General features: G+C 41.6%; 2 protein-coding genes across 3 annotated transcripts; both read left to right on the forward strand.

Annotated features, from left to right (window-relative positions):
- The first annotated feature begins 402 nt into the window (after nucleotides 1-402).
- LOC102077699 (uncharacterized protein C3orf20) lies at nucleotides 403-7,877 on the forward strand. 2 transcript variants are annotated; one of them, XM_019361737.2, is made up of 16 exons: nucleotides 403-630; nucleotides 711-805; nucleotides 935-1,371; nucleotides 1,683-1,721; nucleotides 1,814-1,913; nucleotides 2,758-2,958; nucleotides 3,091-3,240; nucleotides 3,391-3,505; nucleotides 4,185-4,310; nucleotides 4,633-4,801; nucleotides 5,086-5,305; nucleotides 6,064-6,144; nucleotides 6,233-6,590; nucleotides 6,714-6,830; nucleotides 7,402-7,544; nucleotides 7,703-7,877. In XM_019361737.2, exons 1-16 carry the CDS (start codon nucleotides 574-576, stop codon nucleotides 7,746-7,748), a joined length of 2,454 nt encoding a protein of 817 aa, XP_019217282.1. In that variant the 5' UTR covers nucleotides 403-573; the 3' UTR covers nucleotides 7,749-7,877. The 2 variants fall into 2 exon arrangements, with proteins under 2 accessions (XP_019217282.1, XP_013126022.1); XM_013270568.3 differs by having other exon boundaries at nucleotides 406-630; nucleotides 4,630-4,801.
- Nucleotides 7,878-8,438: 561 nt separating this feature from the next.
- On the forward strand, nucleotides 8,439-25,401 carry LOC100704067 (FYVE, RhoGEF and PH domain-containing protein 6). The gene is made up of 20 exons (XM_005450939.4): nucleotides 8,439-8,934; nucleotides 9,558-11,502; nucleotides 14,517-14,655; nucleotides 14,894-14,961; nucleotides 17,614-17,644; nucleotides 19,301-19,452; nucleotides 19,909-20,065; nucleotides 20,178-20,265; nucleotides 20,778-20,828; nucleotides 20,958-21,016; nucleotides 21,108-21,179; nucleotides 21,964-22,032; nucleotides 22,330-22,413; nucleotides 22,516-22,595; nucleotides 22,746-22,848; nucleotides 23,018-23,164; nucleotides 23,262-23,450; nucleotides 24,105-24,233; nucleotides 24,326-24,465; nucleotides 24,566-25,401. Exons 1-20 carry the CDS (start codon nucleotides 8,922-8,924, stop codon nucleotides 24,600-24,602), a joined length of 3,753 nt encoding a protein of 1,250 aa, XP_005450996.1. The 5' UTR covers nucleotides 8,439-8,921; the 3' UTR covers nucleotides 24,603-25,401.
- The last annotated feature ends 734 nt before the right edge of the window (nucleotides 25,402-26,135 follow it).

Raw genomic sequence — 26,135 nt, forward strand, 5'->3', positions numbered from 1 at the left:
CAGAAGAAGACGATCCTCCTGTGCTTCAAGCAGCAAAAAAACAGAAAACAAAAAAAAGTTTCAATCGTCATCAGATTTTAGAGTTACAATGTTTGGACTCACAGTTCCTGTGATGCTCGGGTGTATGTGACAGTCGTGTCCCGGTGTGTGGCCTTTGAAAGCTGCACTGCGTGCTGGACTCATCACTTTCTCCGACCGTCCAGCGGCTGAGTTTCAGGTTACCTGGCAGCCCAGCGCACACCTGACTGCTGCAGCTCCTCAGTATCAACCTGTGCGCCCTTCCTTTCTCTTTGTGTGTCCACATTGCCAAACGCTCGACACCTTATCTGTTATTGAGAGTAACGTATTGTTGTTTGGAGTGTCACAGATTCAATTTGATGCCCAGAGTCGATCATTAACGGCGCGTAACGCGAGAAGTGCGTATCCAAGCAACAAGACGAGAACATGAACGGAGAGGGGGGGATTTTTGCTGGAGTGAAATGTTGATCTTGAAGCACTTTTTCTCAGCTAAGTTACTTTTGCTTTGCTGCAAAGAGATACGGTGTGGGGGGATTTCTCCCTTTGTAACGGGAAATGAGTTCTTCTGGTGGGACAGAAGGCAAACGGGGGCCCTTTTATTTCTTTGATCAGGTGAGGCGAGGATGCGTTTTGCTGACTGTGTAGTTTAAAAGAAAGAGCACAACTTTTACCGTCCACTTGCCTCTCTGCAGCCAGCAGGACGAAATCGAGTTAAAGGAGAGCGAGGAAACATTTTACATTTGAGTGTGACAAATGGAGGAGCGCAATTCGAGGGCAGGATACTAAGGTAGGCTAATTAGAGGCTTGCACATTCTGACAGAGATGATCTGCTGTGGGAGCATCCGAAAAAAGAAGAAGAAGGAGGAGAAGGAAACATGGTTTACTGTAAATAAACTGTCTTATTATTTTCTCATAGTAATCCAGAGGAGAACGGAGGAAGGAAGGAAGAAGGCGATAAACCTGGCACATCGTCTGCTTTAAATCTGATCGGTTCGATGGAGGCATACAAGCAAGCAGCGCCTCAGTTATTAAATGAATTGGCTCGCCTGCTTTGGCAGCATAGGTGGGCTGATGAGAGGCGTCTTCCTCGCGGGGTTGTAAATATTCTGAACTGCTCCTGGCACGATCTGACTGCAGGGGCGCTGCGTTCAAGTCCCAAACTGACTGACAAGCTACCGAAGTCTGTGGGCTCCCCGAAGCTGCAGCAACCTCCCCGCCAGGTGTCAGCCAGCGGCCGGGAGGAAACGGCAGAGGAGATCCCGTGCGCTGCAGGAAGTGCTGGTTTCACAGGGAGAAAGTCGCAAGTCAAACTAAACCCACGTGTGAAAAAGAGCGAGCAAAGATGCAGTAGAGGTAAAAGAGATAATTTCAGGTCACATTTCTGTGGCCATAAAAACACTGCAAGGGAAGATAAAATACCAGGAAGGTATCTATCTTTCAGCCCCCTCCCCCCGTTGGACCTTTCCAACAGCCCATACTTGTTCAGCCTTCTTTTTGTGAGGCGTGTAGAAACTGAGATGTAGCTCTTGGTTTTCTTTTTTCTTTCCTTTTTTACTTTTTAAGTTTCTCTGAAGATTGCACACTCTGAGTTTGGGGTGCATTTACGTGAAATTATTTGGAAATTGTCAACTAGGACTAAGTTTCATATTCTTGCTCTTAAACAGCTCGCAGCTCCACGGCAGCCACTCCCTCCATCTCATCCAGTAAGTGTAAACATGCAGGTGTGACATGCAGCTGCAGCACTGGGTAAATGACTCTCTCACTGCCTCACCTGTGTCATGTGTTTTGTGTCCAGGTTTGATCGCTCAGCCTAATCAGGCCTCCAGTGATGTGCCTAACAGGATCAGTTTGTATCAGTGGGTGGTGGAGAGACTGCAGGGAGCAAAAAATCCCGAGTGAGTTGTCAGCTTCTGTTTCTGCATTAATAGCATTTGCATTTCCAAATGATCAGATCCTGTTGGTCAGCTGATCTGTCCAGCAGATGAAATGCAGATGGTAAATCAATTTTGATTGAATTTCAGGCTATTGATAAATATTTTACATTTGATCATCAGTTACTGAAATCCTTATCTGGTTAAAGCAATATAATCCAGTACTTTCACATGCATTATTTAATATACATTAAGGTCCATAGGCTTTTGGACAGTGACACATTTATTTGTAATTTTGCCTCCGTACACAACACAGGGGATCTGAAATCAAACAGTCAATATGTGGTTGAAGTGCTGACTTTTAGTTTTATTTCAAAGGGTTTGACAAAAGTTTCACGTAAACTGTTTGGAAACAATGGACATTTTTATACAGTCTACCATTGTCAGACGCTCAAAGGTAATTAGACGATTGACTGGCAGTAGTTTGATGGTGAAATGAGGTCAGTTCCCTCTTTATCCCATGACTAATTAGGCAGATAAAAGATCTGGAGTTGATTTCAAATGCTGCAATTGCATTTGATAGTTTTTCATTTAAATTCTCAATATGAGGTCCAAAGAAAGGTCAGTAAAAGGGAAGGCCATCTGACGATGGGGGAAAAAACAAATTAAACCTATCAGCGACAGAGCAAAAACTTTAGGAGTGGCCAAATCAACAAATTTAACAACACCAAAGGATGACGGCTTATTTCCATGGTTAAAAAAAAACCGTCACAACATCTAACCCAGTGAAGAACACTCACACGAAAACTACAAAAGTCACATTTGTCCAAAAACTTTTACACTTAACTGTATTTTTTTTTAAACATAGAAAACTGCCAACAACTGAGCTGGATCCGAACGAACAGCTTATCCTCCGTCACTATGGGGATGCTAACGTGACACGCAGGAGAAGAAAGGACCGTCCTTCCTCTTTAGTCAACGGGATGCCACAGATACCAGAAGTGAAACAGCGGGATCCTGCCCAGCAAAAACTGCACTACAGGATCAACGATGGCTCCTCACTCATATAGTATCGTTTTCTCATCATGTTTATTCATAAAGATTTCAATTTTAATGAGTGTCCAGAATTAAAGGCGGATTTGGGCATATGGAAAATGTGTCACTGATGCTGACCTTATGGCCTGTAATTGTGGCCCCTCAGTTACCCATCTGGTTGCATGGCAGTGTGCCAGAGTCACTCAGGCCTGCCCTGCGGAGGCTTCTATACCAATGTGTTCACTGACAGCAAGTTTCCCACCATCCTCGCGACTATTACAGCGTTTGGGCGCGGGGCCGTCACACATCCTCTCAGGTGAGTGCGTGCCAGGTCACTTCCATTATTTTCATTTTTTCTTTTTCTTACTGAAAAATATGAAGTAACATGTAAAAATACATATATAACAAAATTCTGTTGCACATGCTTCGCCTGTTTGTTTAAAATCTTCTGTATCTGTTAATGCAGCTCAGCCATCACAGCACTGTGGGATCAGAACGGTGGATTCATGTGCGATATTTACGGAAACAAAACTAAGGAGTGGAGTTGGAAGACATATCACAGGGAAAAGATTGCAATACAGGTGGGGTCTACGAATTCATCTCCTCTCGATGTTGTTGTTGCTATTGTCTCGTTAATAAATTGAAAAATGCAGTGCAAAAGTAGCCAGAAACACACAGGAGGAATTGGAAGCACTGAATAAGCTAATCACAATAGTGATTTTTGTTAAGCAAGAATGTTTTTACATCTGAAAAACCTTTAAAAAATTACTAAGTTGAAAATAAATATGAATATTACATTTTGTAGCAAACTATCTAAATGAGTTTTTGGTCCCTGTGGTTTTTGCCTTGGGAATTACACATGCTTAATCATATGTATTGGTACTATAACCACAAGAGACTTGGAAAAAAATCATAAAAATATGATGGGGGAGTTTTGTTGTGAATGTTACACATTAGGATCAAGGATATATAATCCACTCTCGTGCACATCAGCTCACTTTGTAGGGTTTCAGTGAGGTTTGCGGTTACGATGTAGCTACTGTGTAGATTTCCTACTGAAGCATAAATCCCCAGCAACAGTAATTGTCTCTGACAGGACGCAGAGGTTCATATTTTATTGTCTGCAGGGTTGTTTTGCTTTAGATTGGATCGTTTCAGGCGACGCAGACAGGAGAACTTGCTAACTCTTCATGCCACTTACTGTCCTTTAGGGTTTTCATTTTATAAGAACCGATAAAAGTGTTTGCTTGTCTCCTGCAGATTTCTGATCACGTGTCTGTGAGTCTGTTCAGCGGCACGTCTGCAGTGCTCACCTTCAGGTGTGAAAATGAAACTGCCCAGCTTCCGCTTTCTGCTCGGTCTCACCTTAATCAGCCAAAGGAAACAGTAAGATTACATTGTTTTTCACCTTGATATTGAGGAAGCTAAAATATTTCTCTGTAATATCAGTTCTGCATTTACAGCCTTATTTGAAGACTCAGGAAACGTTTATCTCTGATAATGATCAGATGATTGTGTCTGAGTGGAAAAGTGACACTGAGTGAATCAAACAGCTGATTGGATAAAGAGGAGCAGTTAGCTTAATAGCCACCAGTGCGTTTGTGCACAAATCGCCAGTGGTTACTGTGTATAGAGCAACTAGCTAAATGCTTTACATTGCTTTACATCACATAATCTACCATGCGCACATAATGTTGTGTGGCAGAAGTCGGTGCGCTCTCGGGACGCTCTCCAGATGATGAGAGAAGAGAAGAGGCAGGAGGAGTCGTCAGCACACTGGAAAAGAGGAGGTCATCCCAGCGGGACACTGATGAGGCTTCAGCAAAGAGTACACAAAACCGTGGAAGATTGGTTGGACTGTTATCGTGTGGCTGTCGGTACTTACACGCTCACAGCTTCCAAACATAGCCTCTCTAGCTTCTCTGACATTCACCCTGTTCTTCCCACATGTGATAAAACAGCAACAGCTGGTTGTGGTAACATCAAGACAACCCGACCTGGTCGGAGCTGCTTGGAATAGTTCAATGAAGCAAAAAGTTACAGGATCACTTCATCCTGCAAACTCGACATTATTGAATAGTTCCATGAGGATCTTGTTCACGGTCATCTGTGCAACTCTGTATCTGTGTGCATTTCTGAGTGACCTCTTCCTCTCCTTCAGGTATCAAGTGTCCTGGCTCAATGCGGATGCCAGATGCCCCACTGAGGACCAGGCCGAGAAAAGAGGCGCAGTCAGCTGCTCTGCCCTCCGTGAAGCTACCTGAACGAGTAAATGCTAACCCAGTCCAGCCAGAGGAGAGCAGAGATGAGTTTCGGGAGCTTCACGGGCACCTGTCGCCATCGGCCGAAAGAGCGCCGGACTTTCCCGTTGTGCTGCCTAGGTGCACGCTAAAGGCATTTCCAGACACAAACTCAGAACGATGTTATGTTAGGAAGATCAGGTCAGGACATTTTCTGACATTTTCAGGAGATGCTGCTCTTCAGTCGATTTCCAAAACTGCTAGAAACAGGACACATGGCACCCGATGGTGCTCTGTAAATTCACTGGGCAAATACCTTCGCTACTCTCACAGAGATGAAATTAAACATTACACAGTCTTCACCCTGATGATGTAGCAGTTTGAAAAACATTTAATGAGTTGGACATTTTCTTCCTGACGTACAGCTCCGCTGGGCGACATTTAGAAGAGCTCAGTGCTCCAGTGGATGTGTGAAAATGATGTGACATACAGCGTTATCAGGATGTTTCTACTATGGATAACTTAACCAAGTAAACACACTAAAGAGAATTTATGTATGTTATTTATTTATCCAGGTAAAAGTCTCATTGAGATTTTAAAATATGTCTTTCTTCATGATGGACTTAGCCGAGAGGCCAGCGGAGACAAAAATGACTCCGCTGCTTTACAGTGTATGGATTATCTGCTCAACCAGCAAGTTATAACAGCACCTGTCTTGATGCATTCTCAATCATCCAGGAAAGTTGATTCTGTTCATCTGGACGTAGCGTTTTCAGAAAACGCTACGTCCAGATGAACAGAATCAACTTTTGGAGATAACAGCACCTGCTTTAGTTATTCTGCATTATTGAAAGGCACACTAAAAAACCGCTTAACTTTTTTGACCTGTTTGTTGTCAGGACACCTAAAAAGCCTGAAAAGAAGGAACGTGGATTCACGCAGCTAGGACCTCTTCGGATTTACGGGAGCATCAAACCAGAGTAAGACCAGACGCTCAAGTTTGATGAAAAAAGCCAATTAATACATGTTTTACTATCCTTAAAAAACATCAGATTCCCTGTCTCCCAGGTCAGTGTCTCTTCCAAATAATCCCGAATTGCAGATGTCCGCCGTCACCCACCTTCCTGCAGTAGCACCGTTCCCCCCCTCTGTCCCCCTCACAGTGTGCCCGGATCTACTCAGAGCGGCACTGCTGGGGGAAGGGCAGCGGAGGAGCTGCTGCTGCAGCACTAAACTAATGCCGGTAGTGACAGACCTGGAGTATGATGCTTTCATTATGGGCCAGCCTCCACAGAGTCAACAGATCCTTGTTGTGTGTGTGACTTGTCCACGTCAGCCTGGCGACACGCACGCAACGCCCGGCCAGGACTCGCTGGAGTATCTTTACAGGAGGAAGAACAAACACAGAACATCGCCTTGCACTCAGGTGTGAATCTAGGCAAAATAAGAGTTGTGTTAGTGATACTGAGGCACATTTTCAAGGATAAAAACACTGTTGCTTAGAGTCAAATTCAGTAACAGGTTGATTTTTTTTTTTCTTAAAATCCAGTGTCAGATGGACTCTTTTCGTGTGGTGAGGTATGAAATAGAAATGGAGAATCCCTGCTACGAATCCAAGAGCATCCTGCTGCGCCAGCGACACAGAGCTGCTCCCGGCACGGTCCTGGTCAGTAAACCTACTGCAGACTTGTCCGAAAGCTGCATGCTATGCAAAAGTGCATGCCTTCATGCTCCCCACTGGGTGGCAGCAACAAGCACACATCCACTACTTTCCCCTGATGTCCAAACATTCATTTAAAAGTATTAAAAGTAGACTCAAAGGAAATACAAAAGGGAGCTCTAATGACAATTGCGTCAGTGACATTTGCTAACGTCCTTCACTCTGTAAATCCATCATAAATGTCTGAGTTATAGTCACATGACACACTGTCAGCACTTAAATAATGTAGGTCAGCAGACCTCACTCAGAAACTCTGAAAGCACAGACATTACAAATAACAGGATGTGGTGTCGCATCAACGCCAATCTGTGTTGAAATCTAAAACTTAAAAATAACCTCATGATGTATGACCTTTGTTGTGACACGTTTTTGTAAACCACGTCTCTGCAGAAAAAAGCCCTCCCTGCTTAACATTTTTACAAATGGGCAGGGTAAAAATAACTGCAGTGTGGGACTGCAGAGGCGTTTTCTTCCACTTCCAGACATGTAAAGTACCTTTTATATGTTCATGTGATAGATGTATATCAGAGGGAAGCTGCTGTTTGCGGGGTACATATGCAGCGATCACAGCTTCTCAGCCAGGGTCCTTGAAAAGCAAATCTCCAGAAGCAGAAGAGACTACAGATTAGGTCTGATTCTCCCGTCAGACTACAAGTTCAGGTATTACTCCACAATCCCCTCTGATGTGATGTCCTGTAAGCCAGTGAATCAAACCGGTTATTGCATACTGGAACACATCACCACAGAACCACAAATAACAGAAGTTGGCTTTCTAAAGCTGAACACTTTACTGGTGTTCTTCCGATCTTTGCACACAGTGATTCTGTGAACACTCCTGCGGCTGCAGACACAGCACTAACCTGAGGCGATGACATCACACCGAGTCCTTCAGAGAAAAGGGAAACAGTGAAGGCAATGTAAAGTTTTCATCAACATTTACGTGAAATTCTGACGGATTCCTCTGTGGAATAAAAAAATGAAACTGAAACATAACATGATGCCTGAGTCCTTATTTCTCTTATCATTCAAGTCTTCACTTTCAGTTCTTTAAAATATGTAACTCCTCTGCAGGGACGGGAATCACACCGCATCATTCCAGCAACAGACCAAAACGCCCTCCAGCATTCCCTTGTCTTGTCACACACTCGATATTCCTCCATGAAATAAAACATGGATCAGGGGCAAGAGATCTGCCACAAGTTCCTGGATTCAGTGATGAGTGATTGAGTTTCGACTTGGCCAAATAAACATGGCAAAAATGCGCTTTAAAAAAAATCAATAACTAATCCATTATCTGTATTTAGTCCTTCATATTATTCATCATGTCAAGCTGTCAGTCATCTGACTTTCTTTGTGATACTTCCTGTAACAAACAAAAAAATATCAACCTGCTGACACAAGGAGGGAACTGATGGGAAAAGATTTTTTTCCAAGTATTTCTTCCTCTACGCAAAATATGTGTTACAAAGGAGCTGCTGGCTTCCTCGCATAGTTTTGGCTTCTTAGTCATACCATTAATAATAGAAAAGATGATGTAGGCGGAAAGATATGCATGCATGGCACCTCGCAGAATTCCTGAGCAGTCATGAGCAAGCATTAAATCTTACTACAAGTCAGTGTTTATTGCTGTCGTGTGGAGAAGAGATTTTTTCACAGTATGACAACTCATAATAATGCCAATTTGTGAAAGATTTGGATGCAAAGATTGACTTGGCCGTCTGTGGCTCCTGGGGGGCCCCTAGTGGATCGTCCTCGGAAACAAAAAGGAAGCTCGCGGCTATTGGCTGGCTACATATCGCAGGGCAGCAACAGCCGGTGCGCCTCCAGAGAGAAGAACTTGTTTGCGGCGGAATCACGTGTGCCGCTCGGGTTAAAATCAAAGAAAATGTCCATTATTTGACACATTATAAATCGACGATCTGAACTTTATCCGGACATGAAGGACTTTTGTCTGCGGGACTGATTTATTTATTTATTTTTAATGTAAAGACCGGAAAACAATAAAGAAGGAAAAACAGAAGCGAAGTGAGTGGAGCGATGATGAACTCAGGTAAGTTCCCCGTTCGATGACTTTTCTGATTTATACGTGAACACGGTGAGCTGATAAAGGCTAATCAGGAAATAGTAAATGCTCAGAGAAGATTTACTTCTTTAGTTTAACAGTTTTTTTTCTTTCTTTCTATTCCTGCTCAGTATAAATTTCATCTGTTTAGGTTTAACCTGCTTGGTATTCATTTAAACAGCATAGCTCTAAATGAAGTTACGTTTGACTATCTGTAGTTTTGTATTGATTTTGTTCGCAGTCAGCAGTTCAAACTGTGTCTTGTTGAACAGGGAAATATTTGAAAACCTGCCTGTCAACAGGGTTGCATTTTTACTGCTTCTCCCACTCTTCATCTCCCACCTGCTCTTTTGCGTGTTGACTCGAGCTATTACCTGGAGTAATGTGCTGCTACATAGAGGGGCAAACATAAATCATGTGATATTTGAACCCTTGAAGAGGTTGTTTATGATGTATACGGTGGTTAGGCTCAGCAGTGAAAGAAAACACAGTAAGTGTTGTAACTATCGTGGTGTTTAGATTAGTCATTTTGATGTTGTTTTCACTGAGAGTCAGAGGAAATAACTTTACCTCGAATCCCAACTTCATATCTTTCATTTCTCTATTCCCAGGTATGCATAAGCCACCTGTGGCCCCTAAACCAAAGCTGCCTTACTGCGGAAGTCCACGGCAATCTCCTTTGATCCCCAGAAAAGGTGGCCTCTCACAACCATCTCCTGGCACACAGAGGAAGGTGAAACCGGCGCTAGCTCCCAAACCCTGCCCCTCTAAATTCAACGTTCACGTGGAAGAGAGGCAACCCGTCTGGACGAGCCCACGTCAGACATCTGTGTCAGATACGCCCCAGACTGTAGGTCGTCTTGGCTCCCAAAATGGACTGCAGCACGAGAGCAAAAAGCCTGACTGGGATTATGTTGTTCCTATTTGTCTGTGCAGCAGTGACAACTGCACGTGCGTCAAAAACAGGCCAACGAGCAGAGAAAAGCTCGAGATAGATTTAAAAGCACCGCAAAAGGGCAAAAGCGAGGAAAACAGAAAAACTGTTGTGAATTCTCATGGCACCTGCAATCATAGCAGAGAGAAAACAGACAATGAACACTGCAGAGAGACGAATGCTTCTCCCACCCATACTCACTATCAGTCTGTTCAAGACGCACATGCTATTTACCAAAATGTCACTGTAGACACTAACATTTCCCGTCCTAAGGTGGCTTTTCGGCCAACTTCTCCTCACAGAACTCGGGGCAATGAGGCAAATGATGAAATTCTTGACAGTGTACCTGGACGAGTACCAGAGGAAGATGCTCTCAGTGTGCCACGACCCAAAGTAAACCCAGCTCCCCTTAGGAAGCCAAGCCCTATCCCTGTACTACGGAAACCCAAGCAAGCCTTTCAGGACCATCAGGAAAAGGTGGAGAACGAGAGGGAAGAGTCTGTAAGCCAAGATTTCAGAGAAATAAACACCAAAAACGTGGCGGCGTCACCAGACAGGAAGGGCACGTCGTCGCTGTCTGTCAGTGCACCTGAAAGTGAGAAGAAGCTGCCAGTTTTTCCGTCAGTGAAAACTTGGCCCCCTCCAGCTCCTCCTCCCAAGAAAAAACCTTTTCTGTCTGAGCTTGAAAAAGTACTGAGCTCGGCTCCTCAGGCAATTGCAAAGGACGTAAAAGGGGAACATCTCGATTGGGCCCGCGGCACTCATGAGATGGATTTTTCTGCTGAAAAGGATAATAAAAAGATTCAGAGAGAAAGAAAGGCTGATGAGGAGGAAGCTCGTGGCATTTTGCACAGCCAGCCGGCCCTCAGCCAGCCTGTTGCCACAGCGGAGAAAATTGGGATGGGTAAAGTACCTCCAAAGAAGCCCCAGAGAAAAAAGATGCTGAATCAGAATAAGGGATCCTCTGAGGAGAGAGCAGCGAGGGAGTTTGAAGGACACGGGAAAAAGAAGGAACTTCCTCTGCCTTCCACTGACAAATCAAGCGGTAACCATCCAGCAGCTGAAGTCAAAAGGCAATCTCGCTCCAGTCTGAGCAAAGCCAAGTCCTTCTCCGGTGCTGATATCATTCACTCTAAAAAAGTACAGAAGTCAAATTCTTTCCGGAAATTGCCTTTGAAATTATCAACAACTAGGTTACCCAGACAGACGGAAAAAGAAGACCAGTTCACAGACTTCACTCTCGATGATAATGAACTAAGTGTTGACAACGACGAAGACCTAGGGCAGAACTATCCCGAACGTAAATTCTCCGCTCCATTTACTGAGTTCGAGCAAAATGTGGACGGAGAAGATGAAGGAGAAGTTGTCCCATTTGAGGACAGCCCTGTGTATGAGGAGATATTAGACTACGGCAATGTGGGAAATTCAGGGCCATATCCTCAGGACCCCTACTCGCAGCCTAAACCATGGCAGAGCTCAGTTTACGCTGAGCCACAGGGCTTATACTTACACCCTGACCCCTCGGAGAGCTCGGTGTATGATAATGAGGACATTTATGAGGTGCAGGATCCATATATGTCCCTGGAGAAAGACCACCAACAGACACCAGCACTCTTTGACAGGTAGACCTGAAATACTCGACTACCTCTAAACCTGATTTGTTTTTAACAGCATATTCTTTGTTGCGTCCTCAAATTTTTTTTAAACAACCATTCATCTGCAAAATATGTTGCTGATGACAGAGGGTGTAAGGGAAGAGCGCAGAGGGCCTTCACATTGTTTGTTTTGCTAATTCCTGTCAGGGTAGTTTGACAGGTATGGTGTGCTTGCATAGCTTTGACACACTGACTTAGACTACACAAGTTTAAAGTATAATTATGTTGTTATTATTACAGGCAGAGACAATCTTTAGCCTAGAAGGGAAGAATACATACTAGATCAATGCAATCCACATGTCTGTGGTTTAAGAAGAGCTTTCTCAGTGTCATGGTGTTTGCAGCTCTACAGTTATCTGGTGTTAGGAAGGCACTAAAACTACACCTGTTTCCCTTCTTAAAGGCTCAGTTCAATAGAGTGGAGGTGAATTAAAACTCTGCTGCTTAAAGAGGAAACCGTTCATCAGAACTCAATATCAGACTTTTTAAAAATTTTATAATGATAGTTAGATTTCTTTGTTTTCAAAGCAAAAACCTACAATCCCAACTTAAACTACCCAATGCTAAAAAGTGTATATATATTTATAATATACTGTTAGTGATGTGTGCATTAGGGGAACAAAAGGAGTTTCTGGGCTTTGTTCACAAATGTGTGGGTGGCGACGTGCTTATGCTTCTCACAAAATTCCCATCAGATTCATGCAGTGTGTCCACTGGCCAGTTTTGTTCTGTAGTGACTTAGTATAATCTGTAATCTGCATCCCATGATCAACACTAAGATGTAATGAAGAAAGTGATGATGATGCTTTAAGTTAGTACTAAATAAATGTATAAATAAAGAAGGGGTGAAGAAATGGAAACAGTAGTGTCAAAGGAGGAAACCACAAAAGCAGCAACACCTTTCAGACGGTTTCAGGGCCTTCAGATAATAGAGCTGATGATTATTATTTTCCTGGAGATGGTAACTGTGGTTTAAAAAGCAATCAAACAAACAAAATAGAAAAGACTTGGCATGAACAGACCAGAACAAAATGAAGGAAGGAGCGTCCGATCTATCAGCCCAAGATAAAAAAAAAAAAAAGTCACTACACTTACTGGAAAAACAAAACAAAAAAACATCCTCCAGCATTTACGCGATATTGCCAAGCATCATCTTATCATTCATTTCTAGAAATGATAAGAAGTACCTGACTAGGATAAGATAAAGTTGAATAATCATAGTAACCAGAACATTTCCAAATGTTTCATGTGTGAAGGACGATGTTTTGTTTGGTCTTTGTATTGGTTTGTTAAACTACAGATGCCTAATACTACATGCTGTCTACTCTCGCTCCCATTTTCTTAAAATTTAATTTAATTTTTGCCCTCTGTCATTAATTTAATTCTGTTAGTGTTTTATTTCGTTTCTGTCGTTTTGGAAAACTGTAAATAATGGCAAATGAAAGTGTTATCATGGCACGATGTTGTGCCGGCCGGTCTTTCTGTGTGGAGTTTGCATTTTCTCTCCATGTACTCCACCTTCCTGCAGAGTCCAAAGACATGCCGCTTGGGCTATCCAGTGTTTCTAAATTGGACATAGGTGTGAATGTGACTGTGAATGGTTTCTTGCAATATTTTAGCGACTTGTCCAAATTATTGCTGTCTCCCCTCCACCCTCAATCCTAAATTGAATCAGTGGAAGAAAATGGATGGATGAAATATCTTGATGCATTCTCAATTATCCAGGAAAGTTAACGCTACGTCCAGATGAACAGATTCAACTTTTGGAGATGGATGAAATAATTATGATCATCAACATTATTAGTGGTAGTAATAGTAAAGTTTTAAGATGTGCTTTCTCTTCTTTATTATTTGTTCCTGAACATGTTCTAACTTTGTTTGCAGGTTATGAACAAATTCAGCTGAGAAAATATCACAGATTTGTGCATTCAATCCGTTTATGTACAGATTTGTGTGTTTGCACTGTTAGATATCGCGCCCTGTTTCTGCAGATCTACATACATTCATCATAAGAGACTGAATGGATACGTTTTTACTTTTTACTTTTTGGTGAACTGACCCTTTAAAAAAAAAAAAGTTTCTCACTCTGCGTCTTCATTGGCTCCAGTTTTTTATTTATTATTATTTTTTCCATTGTGTATATTCCCTGAAGTAATCTGTGTAGTAATCCTGTTAGTAGGCAAAGAATTTCACATGTCTGGTTTTGAATGAGCAGTTTGCAGAAGTCAGCTGGAAAATAGGATTACAGTTTGTGTAACTGTACACGCTGCCTCCAACAGCTTAGCATGTCGCAGCGCTTTGGTTCAAACACTCACATGTTGGCTCGTTGGCTCATAACAGAGACCACTCACTGCAAAATACTACAGCTGTTTTAAAGGGGGCACAGACCGGCTTCATGCATTTTTTTCCCCCCTTAGCTTTGTCTGGTTTCTTTCTCTGTTAGTTTTGTTCAGGGAGGTGCCTTCTAAGAATCCTCTGGGAATTGTGGCATTTTAGACATGCGGCGCATCTTTGGCACAATTTCCTGTTAGCTGTTCATGTGAAGTCCCGTTAAAGCTGCTGGGTTAACTTGCCAAAAGCGTGACGATGCCTTATTTCTGAGTTCTGTAAGCAGATGTAAAAAGCTGCAGCAGGAGTAGGCTTGTGATTGTATTGATGATTAGATTGAATATTCAAAGGCGTCAAGTCCTCCCTTTCCTGTGTGCATTTCTATGACTTTTAATAATAAATGGTCCTGTATAATAAATTCTTGGGATTAAATGCTGAGGAGAGTTTTTTTATATCAGAAATCTTCCTCATTCTTCTAAAATTCCCTTCCTCTCGCTTGTGTGCCATGTGTATTTTAAAGGTGTGTCAACGCCTTTCAAATGCAGAATAAATGCCTTCAGGTAGTTCTGTGTCAAGACTACCTGCCCCGTGTTTGTGTTTGTCGGTCCCTGTTTTCCTCTTTACAAACATGTGTTTCTGACTTTTTTTTACAGAAGCTCCTTTGAAAAAGACATTTTTCTCGAGGTGCCGTTGGATGATGACTTTATCCACACAACCTCAGAAGACGAAGGCGAGAATGACAGCAGCTCTGACTCAAGTAAAGGTGACCCTGAGCAGCCGGAGGAGAAAACGGTGAGGAGCAGATGCTGTTAGATGCTGACAGGGTTTGTTCATTGCAAGAAATTTAAGGTTGCAGGCAACTTAGTCCTGCAGGGGAGAACACGCCTTCCTTTTTTAAAAAATAGATGTATGCATCATCTTCATGCTGTTGCTAATAGATGAATATATTATTATTGCATCTTGTCTGTCTGCAGCGAGCAGTTCTGTATGCTACATTTACTGTACTGTTTTTATTTATTATCTTCATCAGACGGCGAGTGAAAAGAAGAAAAACAAGATATTCAACATTGCCCAAGAAATTATGACCTCTGAGAGTGTGTGAGTGTCCTTTTCCCCCCCCTCATTTACATTTCTTGAACTCCAGCTGTGCACATAGTCTAGGATAATTTTGCCCAGGTTTTGGGATGTCTGTCTCTCAGGTTTGTTGTGGGTTTTTTTTAGATTAAAAGTTTCTCTTGGTGTTTGCAACATTAACTTACACACTGAAGGAAAAAAGAGTGGAGAAAAAGCCATTTAACTAAACATTTAATTGATAAAAAGTGCAATTTCAACAGTACTTCTCAGTTTTTCTACATGAATTATTAAAGAAAAAGTTCTAGTAGCTTACCATCCAGATTATCTGGTGTGTGTCTTGTATTGTTTAACTATATTATATGTTGGAATTAGTCGGACCTGCCTTGCAAGACAGCAGTTGGTCCTGAATGCTGCAACTTGAACGTATTTCCCCGGTGCTTGCTTTTTTCCACTGGCTCCCTGTTCCCATCAGTATTAATTTTAAAATTTTATTGTTGACTTACAAAGCCCTGAATGGACAAGCTCCCGGGTAATTGTCTGACCTCTTGCAGTCTTATGCACCCTCTAGATCTCTTAGATCAAATGATCTTTTGCTTTTAGCCATACCAAGGGTGTAGGCTAGTACACAGAGGCAATCTCATCTAACAATACATGTGTATTCACTGGCTTTTAATACAGGATGGGCCATTCATATGGACACACCATAATAACATGGGAATGGTTGGTGATATTAAAGTCCTGTTTGTGGCACATTAGTATATGTGAGGGGGCAAACTCCTCAAGATGGGTGGTGACCATGGTGGCCATTTAGAAGTCGGCCATCTTGGATACAACTTTTGTTTTTTCAATAGGAAGAGGGCCATGTGACACATCAAACTTATTGGTAATGTCACAAGAAAAACAATGGTGTGCTTGGTTTCAACGTAACTTTATTCTTTCATGAGTTATTTACAAGTTTCTGACCACTTATAAAATGTGTTCAATGTGCTGCCCATTGGATTGTCAATGCAACCCTCTTCTTCCACTCTTCACACACTGATAGCAACACCGCAGGAGAAATGCCAGCACAGGCATCCAGTATCCGTAGTTTCAGGTGCTGCACATCTCGTATCTTCACACCATAGACAATTGCCTTCAGATGACCCCAAAGATAAAAGTCTAAGGGGGTCAGATCGGGAGACCTTGGGGGCCATTCAACTGGCCCACAACGACCAATCCACTTTCCAGGAAACTGTTCATCTAGGAATGCTCGGACCTGGCACCCATAATGTGGTGGTGCACCATCTTGCTGGAAAAACTCAGGGAGCGTGCTAGCTTCAGTGCATAAAGAGGGAAACATGTAGCAATCATGTAGCAATTTCAAATATCCAGTGGCCTTGAGGTTTCCATTGATGAAGAATGGACCCACTATCGTTGTACCCCATATACCACACCAAACCATCACTTTTGTTGTCCCAACAGTCTTGGAGGGATCCATCCAATGTGGGTTAGTGTCAGACCAATAGCGGTGGTTTTGTTTGTTAACTTCACCATTCACATAAAAGTTTGCCTCATCACTGAACAAAATCTTCTGCATGAACTGAGGGTCCTGTTCCAAGTTTTGTTTTGCCCATTCTGCAAATTCTGTGCGCCGATCTGGGTCATCCTCGTTGAGATGCTGCAGTAGCTGGAGTTTGTAAGGGTGCCATTTGTGAGTAGCTAATATCCGCCGAAGGGATGTTCGACTAATGCCACTCTCCAGTGACATGCGGCGAGTGCTATGCTGTGGGCTCTTGCTGAATGAAGCTAGGACAGCCACTGATGTTTCTTCATTAATGACAGTTTTCTTGCGTCCACATTTTGGCAAATCCAACACTGAACCAGTTTCATGAAACTTAGCAAGCAGTTTGCTAACTGTAGCATGGGAGATGGGTGGTCTCGTAGGGTGTCTTGCATTGAAATCTGCTACAATGACCCGGTTACTGCGTTCACCAGATATCAACACAATTTCGATCCGCTCCTCATGTGTTAACCTCTTCGACATGTCAATGGCTGTGAACAAAGAGAAACTTGTAAATAACTCATGAAAGAATAAAGTTACGTTGAAACTAAGCACACCATTGTTTTTCTTGTGACATTACCAATAAGTTTGATGTGTCACATGGCCCTCTTCCTATTGAAAAAACAAAAGTTGTATCCAAGATGGCCGACTTCTAAATGGCCACCATGGTCACCACCCATCTTGAGGAGTTTGCCCCCTCACATATACTAATGTGCCACAAACAGGACTTTAATATCACCAACCATTCCCATTTTATTACAGTGTATCCATATAAATGGCCCACCCTGTACAGTATAAGAGGTATTTGGTGCTTGGTACTAATAATATAAGTTATTTGGTACTAGTTATTTTGTATTTCTGTACAGCACTTTGGTCAACGTTGCTGTTGTAATTAAATGTGCTATATAATTAAAAAACGATAAACTACTTTGGTGTAGTATGAATGGCAGTGGGGGAGGTGGTAGAATCTAGCAGGATCTGTGTGTAAACGCCTGACTGGAAAATAAATTCCGTTCACCTTCATTGTAATGAGTAGACAGACACAGTTATCTCAAAACCTCACCAAAACATGAGGATATATTGTTGTATGGAGGCAGAGATTGTGTAACCATTATAACTGTATTTTGTTTTTCCAGGTTCGTTGACGTCCTGAAGCTGCTTCATGTTGTGAGTACCTCCACATGTCACCCTTTAAACAAAAGCAACCACCGTGTTTGCCGTGAAAAGACCTGTGGGTATATATTTGAGCCAGTGGTGGTCTAGTGTCGGAGCCCACATTCTGTGTTTGATTTGATCCTCATAGAAGGGCACACCAGACTTTTCCCCGTCCTTTTGGCAATACAGGGTTCTTATTGTAACACTACACTTGCTCTGAATGAAACACAGTCGCGTTGTTTTAACCTCAAACGGTTCACGCTGCCAAAAAAATGATCTGATTCCTTTGCTGTACTTCCCCTGCAACAATTGCAACGCGACAAGAAGGGAAGAACAATATTTTTATGTGTCGTCCAACCAGTCTAACCAACTCGTAACCAACGCTCTCTTAGATCAGTGATCTCACTATAAGTAAAGGACTCCCTATCTCTATGAGAATCTCCACATCTGTGTCTGTTTGTTTGTTGAGTCTTCGCTTTTTCTTGACAGTTCATCATATCTGCTCAGGAAGAGGAGATGTGATGAATTCAGGAATTGCAGTGTCAAGTGTGAGGAAATTTGATCAGGGCTGGTACGTAGGACGTAGTAGCCTTGAGTGATAAGTGACGACTCCCGTCTATGACTGTATAGCATAGATGGGAAGCGCTCGGGTCTCTGTGGATTGCAGAGATATGAAGAACAGGTCAGATGAAGTTCAAATCAATGTTAAAGTGGCTTTCTATTTTACCCAGCTGTGTCAGATACTCAAACAGACATCGGCACTCACCACAGCATGTATATTCTATCTGATTTATCTGGTACTGTATGCTCTTGTTCTCAGGATCTAAATGCAGACAATAAAAGCTACTTTGATTTAGCTGCTTTGTTTTGTCTAACCCATGTGTTATAATGGAAACAAGATAACCAAACTGGCCTTTTGTTCAAAACCAACAAGCCTAACATCACACGTTTGTTACTGCTGACTGTCTGCAGCGTAGTTTTTTTCTTATCTCGTTAAACGTACATGTTTTTTATTTTCTTTTTGCTACATCCTTCACCATATGACCCGCCTCCAACACTGTCAGCTGTTTTTTTTAGTAGGAGGAAATCACACGTTAACCACAGGAGCTCTCTACTGGGTACATGGTCTGTTGGCAGTTTTATTTGCCATGTGTCTCTGTAAACCACCAGAAAGCGAATCATAAATAGCATGCTCAGTGTTGGCTGCTTTTTATTTAATATTTCTTTGGCCATGATTTATTTTAAAAGAATGACAGTGTGTCTTTTGTCCTGTCTTGCCCTCTTAACCCCTAACCGGTCACAGGAGATGGCCGCCTCTCCCTGAGCCTGGTTCTGCCGGAGTTTTCCTGTTAAAAGGGAGTTTTTCCTTCCCACTGTCGCCAAGTGCTTCCTCATATGGGGTCATTTTATTTGGGGGGTTTTCTCTCTGTTATTGTAGGGTCTTTACTTTGCAACATAAAGTGCCTTGAGGCAGATGTTGTGATTTAGCACTATGTGATCCTGTGACATAAAGTTACAGTGCATTTTCAGTCTATTAGAGGACCAGTTCAGTAGAGTTCAGTAAATGCCATCTTTGGCATTATCTGTATATTTCCTTTTTTGGGGGGTGTTGTTGTTGTTGTTGTTTTCGGTTTTTTTCCCATCTGATTTTTATCTGTCTATCAACAGGACTTCCGTGATGCAGTGTCTAAAGCCTCTCGCCAGAGTGGGAAGCCTGTGATTGAGGACCGTCTTCTAAACCAGATACTGTACTCCCTCCCACAACTCTACGAACTCAACCAAAACCTCCTCTCTGAACTGAGACAAAGAATAGCCAAATGGTATAACAAAGTTTTTTTGTTTTATTTACTGAGAGCTTTACATGTGCTCTTGTAGCTGATTGGGAGCTAAACCATGCAGTAATAACTGATAGTCTTCAGAAGTAGTGGGATGTTTTAATGTTTTAACACCATGCTAATGCCCACGGTCTTAAATTAAGTCATGATACCTATGTGGTGCTGTTAATGCCTGTTGAAAGTGTGGTTAGTCAGGTAAAGAGGGAACTCAGAACACTGGCGTATATTTTCTGTTCATGAGGAAGTATTCAAGCTCTGGGTTAGGAATATATATTTTCCCATGTTTTTGATTATTCATCTACTCTATAGGAGAAAAACTAGATACTATAAAACCAAAGTATGGACCAAAGTATGCCCCCCCCTCCCTCCCTCCCCCTCCTAATCACCTAGATCGATCGAGGAACTGACTGTGTTTTTCTTTTCGCTCGGTTTTGTTTACAGGAACGAGAATCCCCAGGTAGCAGACATTTTCCTGAAACAGGGGCCCTATCTGAAGATGTACTCAACATACATTGGTGAGTTTGACAGGAATGTGGCTCTTCTGGATGAGCAGACTAAGAAGAATCCAGCATTTGGCGCAGTAGTACGGGAATTTGAGGTAATGGTGCTCAACCTGTTCTGTGTGTAAGTGGGTGTCTTTGCTCCCTTTTTAAAAAAAAACAAAACCCATTAAATGTTGATTTGTTTTTTTTTTGTCATTTTTTGTTAAGGCTAGTCCACGCTGTGCCAGCTTGGCTCTGAAGCATTACCTGTTAAAACCCGTACAGAGGATTCCTCAGTATCAGCTGCTACTCACAGGTAAACCTGTAAAGAGTCATTGCAATAGATCTTCATGTTTCTTATTTAATACTTAAAGGTGAGTTTAACTTAAGTACAAACTCAGCTCATTGTTGTAGTTTTGGACACGTTGGCGCAGCCTTTGATGCCTCATCTCAGGCATCATGCTGCCCTCTGGTGCTTATTAGGAAAATCTTTTGTGCTCCTTCTTCACTCCTTGTATAATACTTTTGAAGTGCAGTCCAAATCAGATTTGGTGACATAACGTAAGCTTCAACGAGAGTGAGCTTGTGGATTCACGAGTCTGGTTAATCGGTCAGTGCCAACATACGATGAATGTTTCCCACGTCACTCTTGTATAGCTGCGTTATGTAAACACCTGAAGACCTTTTCATCCAGGATTTAAGTTCTGAATCATTCCAGGAATTGGCTATAGAGACTGAGCCCTTAACACCCATTTGCGTGCTTATTGATCACTTGTTGTGGTTACACTGTTGATCGCAAAACTTAAATGTTTCTTTATTTTGTCTCAGATTATCTAAAAAACCTGCCTGAAGATGCAGACGACTACAAAGACACAGAAGGTAACGACATAACCTTTATTTTTATTTATTTTTTTAAATCTGCAGATCCGTAAATATTCTTGATGGTGTTAGTGGAATGGAAATATTTCATGTCATGTGTGTGACAATTACAAATGTTTGTCCATTCAGCTGCCCTTGCTATAGTGAAAGAGGTGGCCAGTCATGCAAATGACTTCATGAAACAAGGGGTGAGAGCAAAATAGAAATTTCATGATAAGCAATCACATGGTGAATCCCCGATACACGTTACTTACACATTCCACTCGTTTTTTTTCTCAGGATATCTTCCAGAGCATGATCCGTGTCCAGTGCCGTCTGATTGGCAACCATGAGATTGTCCAGCCTGGCCGGGTGAGGTCATAAAGCTTTTGCTAGATTTAGTACATACACGCAGGCATATCAGTGTAGGAAAAGCAAAGGTTGGGCTAACACGGATAATCTCTCTCTGATTCTAATGTCCCAGTGAGCCATCACACTTTTCCAGCATGAAGAACCCCAGGAAAAACTGAAGCAGCTAAACTAGTTTCCCGTTAGGCAATACATACTGTACTCAAGCAGGTGTAACCACCAGAGTCTGGTTTATTTGACTAGCCTGATCTTTACATAACATGCTTGGGCATATTTAACGGAGTTCTTCCACTTGGTGAGAAAGTGGGAACACAATGTTTCCTCAGTTGAGATTAACAATATGTTTTGCAAGAGTTTCCTGGGCTGACGTAGGCAGCGTTAACCGAGCATGTTATTTATTGATGGGAGAAACTGAAGCTCCCACACAAGCACTGGGAGACCATGCAAATGGCACACAGGAGTGTGTCTGAGTCCAGGATATTCTTGCTAACCACTAAGCCGCCATCTTGCCATGTGATGTGAAGCACAGCAGCAGTATTGACTGCTCAACAATTACAAAATTATTAAGGCAGGCTGCTAATATTGGCCCGCAGTAGTCCACAAATTGGACACAATAATCAACTTCAAGCTCTGCAAAGTGATTTTCTTCACAAGTTGCAACGAGAAGTTCTGGATAAAGAAAAGGCAGCGAGATGAGTGATGAAGTAAAATATGGGAAGGAATCAGGGTCAGAAAATTTTGGCTAATTTACACTGTTCTGATTTCTTTTTCTTTTCCTTTTTTTCAGCTATACCTTAAAGAGGGGATCTTGATGAAGCTGTCCAGGAAAGTCATGCAGCCCAGAATGTTCTTCCTGGTATAGTCGATATTTCCTTTTATTTCATGCTTTCATAACCAAATCACAATCGAACAGCAGTGTTTCTGTCATGTGCCTCCACTCATGGTTCCCTTCCTGTGGTCATACATTCAGTTGAGCTGATATAAGGAACTTGGATTGATTAACAGATTTAGCTTTCATGGTGCTCAGATGTCTTTCCACATTTGTTTGATATTTTTCCCACATTTTAATAATCTTATTAAGGGCTACTGGTGTATTTGAGACTCAATGGTCATGACAGAATGAAAATAATGTTTCATGTCATTTTCCCTTTAGTTTAACGACATGTTGCTGTACACCAAACCCGTTCAGTCAGGCCAGTTCATGTTCAAAAACATGCTGCCCCTCAGAGGCATGAAGGTGAGAACTCTTTCTTATTCTGTCTTGTCAATTTTCACATTTTCTCACATTACGAGATCCTCTTTATGCTGGCATCACGGCTCACAGTGAAAATAATTACAGGTTAGCAAACCGAGTCAAGAGGCCTATCAGAACGAGCTGAACATCGTGAGCGTGGAGCGCTCTTTCATTCTCTCTGCGAGGTAATGATCAGAAATGAAAGAGGCCTTTGTAATTTAAGATGGTGTGTTGTTGTTGTTGTTATTACAGTTTATTTCATTAGTGTATGTTCTTGTTTTGCTTGAATCTATTTTGTTTTGTCTTTTTACACGCTCTGTTTTCTCTTTCTGTAGCTCGGCCAAGGAACAGGACGAATGGCTTGAAGCGATTTCCACAGCGATCAGTGAACACACCAAGAAGACGAGCAGCTTTGCCCCTGGCAAGTCCCAAGATGTGGTAAGATCACTTAAAAAAGTACATCTCCAGCTGTTGCAATGTGTGACCAAAGTATATGTAAAAAACAAAACAAAAAAAGCAAAAGAACAAAGCACACATTTAACATTATATGAGCAGCCACTGAAACTCCTGTGTGCATTCATTTTTTTTTTTCCCCACTCATATTCAGGTGGATGGCACTGATGGTGGCGATGGTGCTCCTTTGGGATCCAAAGCCCCCATATGGATCCCTGACAAGCGGGCCTCCATGTGTATGATCTGCACCTCCAAGTTCACCCAAACATGGAGGAGACATCACTGCCGTGCGTGCGGAAAGGTGAGGCATCAGATGTACAACATGCTTACTGTCCAGAATGAGGGAGGGATGGAAGGGGGAGAGAAAAAGTAAAACTTGTGCTTTATTCTTCCACCAGATTGCGTGCCAGGCTTGCTCCTCCAATGAATTCCCTCTCGAATATAAAAAGAACAAGTTAACTCGAGTGTGTGACCAGTGTTTCCAAGTTCTTCTGGAGCAGAAAGGCGAACAGACCCAGCCACTTGGAAAAAGAACTGCGTTTACTTTCCACAAAAAGCAGAAGTTGATACCCGCAGCCCTCAAAGAGGTAGATCAAATGTCGCCCTCATCTGTATACACTTTCCATTACAATTCCAAAAAAGTTGGGACATTGTGTAAAATGTAAATAAAATACAAACTGCAGTGGTATATTTATTATTCACAGTCGAAACTTTTTTAAAACATCTGATCCCATCATCTGTATGGGACCATATATTGCTTTTTATACCTCTCAGCATTAATAATGGCTTTTCAGATATGCAAGCTGCAAATTCCATAAGCTCTTGTGCGACCCCCGTACCATCAGAGATCCAGGCTTTTGTACTGACCAACTAAAGGGCTCGACGGCTGGGGTCCTGCAGGCTTTAGAGTGTCCTTAATCCAACACAGCTTATTTAAAATGACCTCCTCAACATGTCTTTATGTATCCAGCTTAATTAGTTGTAGAAAGTTCTTTCCAGCCAATTTTTGCCGCTGTCCCAACTTTTTGAGAAGTTTTGCTGCCGTCAAATTTCAAATAAGTTAACATTTTTCATTAAATAGTAAAATTTCTAAACATTTGATATGTTTTTAATTCCTCTTGTGAAAAAAAAAATTGGGGTTTATAAGATTTACATTCTGTTTATATTTACATTTTACAGTGTCCCAACTTGGGTTCATATAATGTTTAGAAAACTCATCAGATTGCTTTTACTTTTTAAAGGTGACGGCCAACACAGACAACTCCTCTATGAGTGGGTACCTGCAGGCGTCCAAAGTGGCTAAAAAGCACGGGAAGAGGTTATGGTTCGTCATTAAAGACAAGGTCCTGTACAAATACGCAGCAAGTGAGGTAAAGTCTTCAACTTGTATTAATAAAAGCTCAGTATGACCGTTGGAACAAAGAGAATTAATGCGACGTTTGTTTTTCATTTCTTCATGCAGGACGTGGCGGCTTTGGAGAGTCTGCCCCTTTTGGGATTTGTTGTAAAAGCTGATTCCTCACAGACGTCGCAGTTCAAACTCTACCACCATAACAAAGTTTACTACATTTTTAAAGCTGACAGCCCAGAGACTGCCCAAAAGTACAGTAGAGAGAGATGCTATTTATTATTGCATGTAGTGACAATATTAATAATATTAAAATACTATATTAATATTAATTATTTTTTGTTTTTTTAACAGATGGATCAAGTCTTTCGAAGAGGCTGCTGTGCTTTAATATCTGTTGCGTGAAGCTGCTGGCTGTGCTTGCCTTGGCTGAAAAGTTTTTACCTCAGTGCTCCCAGAAATCTGTAAAAAGCATCTGGAGTCACCAGTTTTGTGCATTTTGTTTTTATTGATTTCATTGTAATTACTGTAACTACTTTTTACATCGTTTTTAGAGCTCTCTCGTGGAGATGGGATTTACCCATTTTTATTTTTGCACAGTCACATGAATCTTTTCCACATGCATTTATAATGTTTAGGTTTCAATGTCAGTAATCCATTTTTAGACTTTAATTTTGGGTTATGCTTTTAATGCAATTGTCTAATGTCATGCTTGGATTGCCATAGCACAGATCTGATGAAAAAGAGAATTATCCATTAATTACTATGGACACAGCTGCTGTCATAACATGTGAACACACGTCTATCCAGCAGATTCCTAAATAAATTATGTAGCTATTTCTTGTGGTTTGGGAATGCTTTTTTTTTTTTTTTCACACTTCATAAGTTATCATAGAGCACGTTCAGAACAATGTTAGAGCAATGTTCACTTCCTGCTTGGGTAAGAAATGTTTACTTTATATTCTTAGACTGGAGTCTGCAATCTAAAGTCTCAATGATGTACTGGCGGAGAATTCACTGTTCAAACTGTCCCATAATGGACTTTGCACTTAAGTCAATCAGATGGCTTCACATGATTATACCCTAAATATATATCTATGTAAATAGAGGTGATTGTAATTAGATTGACATGAAATTAATTTTTATTGCTCAAATTCTGTCATTGTAATAAAATTTTATTTTCGTGTGTTTATTGTTGTTGTATGTATGTTTGCTGAAGTTATTCTTTTCTAACTTTAACGCTATACTTTAAAAATGATTTGAGTGTAAATGCTGCATATTGACTGTAAAGTTTAGTCAATTTTATTATATAAGTCATTGCGATGGATCTAAAAGGTTTAGACAATCTTTTGCAGATGTCTTGAGTCACCCCTCAATTCTTTACATTTTGCTTCCAAATGACCAGAATTGGTCTTGAGCCATAGCTCTTCACGCTTTCAGGAGGTCTTTAAAAGTTTCTTCGTTGGACGTTGTCTGCTTTTTCATTCATTTTCAGTCCAGTTCTTGCACCTAAAATGTATCTATACACGCTGTGTTAAAAGCAGCCTGTTGCAAAAACATGTAATTTAACACCATTTGACAGGCATAAAATGGTAGTTTTGCTCCAACAAAGTGATTCTCAGAGAGCTACTAGCAACATCTGATGGACAGTATCTGAAAGTTATGTCTTTAAGAAATAGGAAAATATCAAGCAAAGACCTGACACAAGACCTGAGAGATGCATGTGGTCCTTCAGCTGATTCATTGACTTTTCACCAAAGCCTCATCAGAAATGGTCTCAGTGGAAAGGTGGTAGGCATAAAGCCATTCTTAAGAAAAGGATGAGATATGCAAAATTACAAAAGAACTGGACTTGAAATCAGTGGTAACAAGTCTTATGAGGTGATGACCCCAAGTTTTGTTAATATGTCCAGAAGAGGCCAGG

The sequence above is a fragment of the Oreochromis niloticus genome, linkage group LG7 (assembly GCF_001858045.2).
Source record: "Oreochromis niloticus isolate F11D_XX linkage group LG7, O_niloticus_UMD_NMBU, whole genome shotgun sequence".
In the NCBI taxonomy this organism is placed as follows: Eukaryota; Metazoa; Chordata; class Actinopteri; order Cichliformes; family Cichlidae; genus Oreochromis; species Oreochromis niloticus.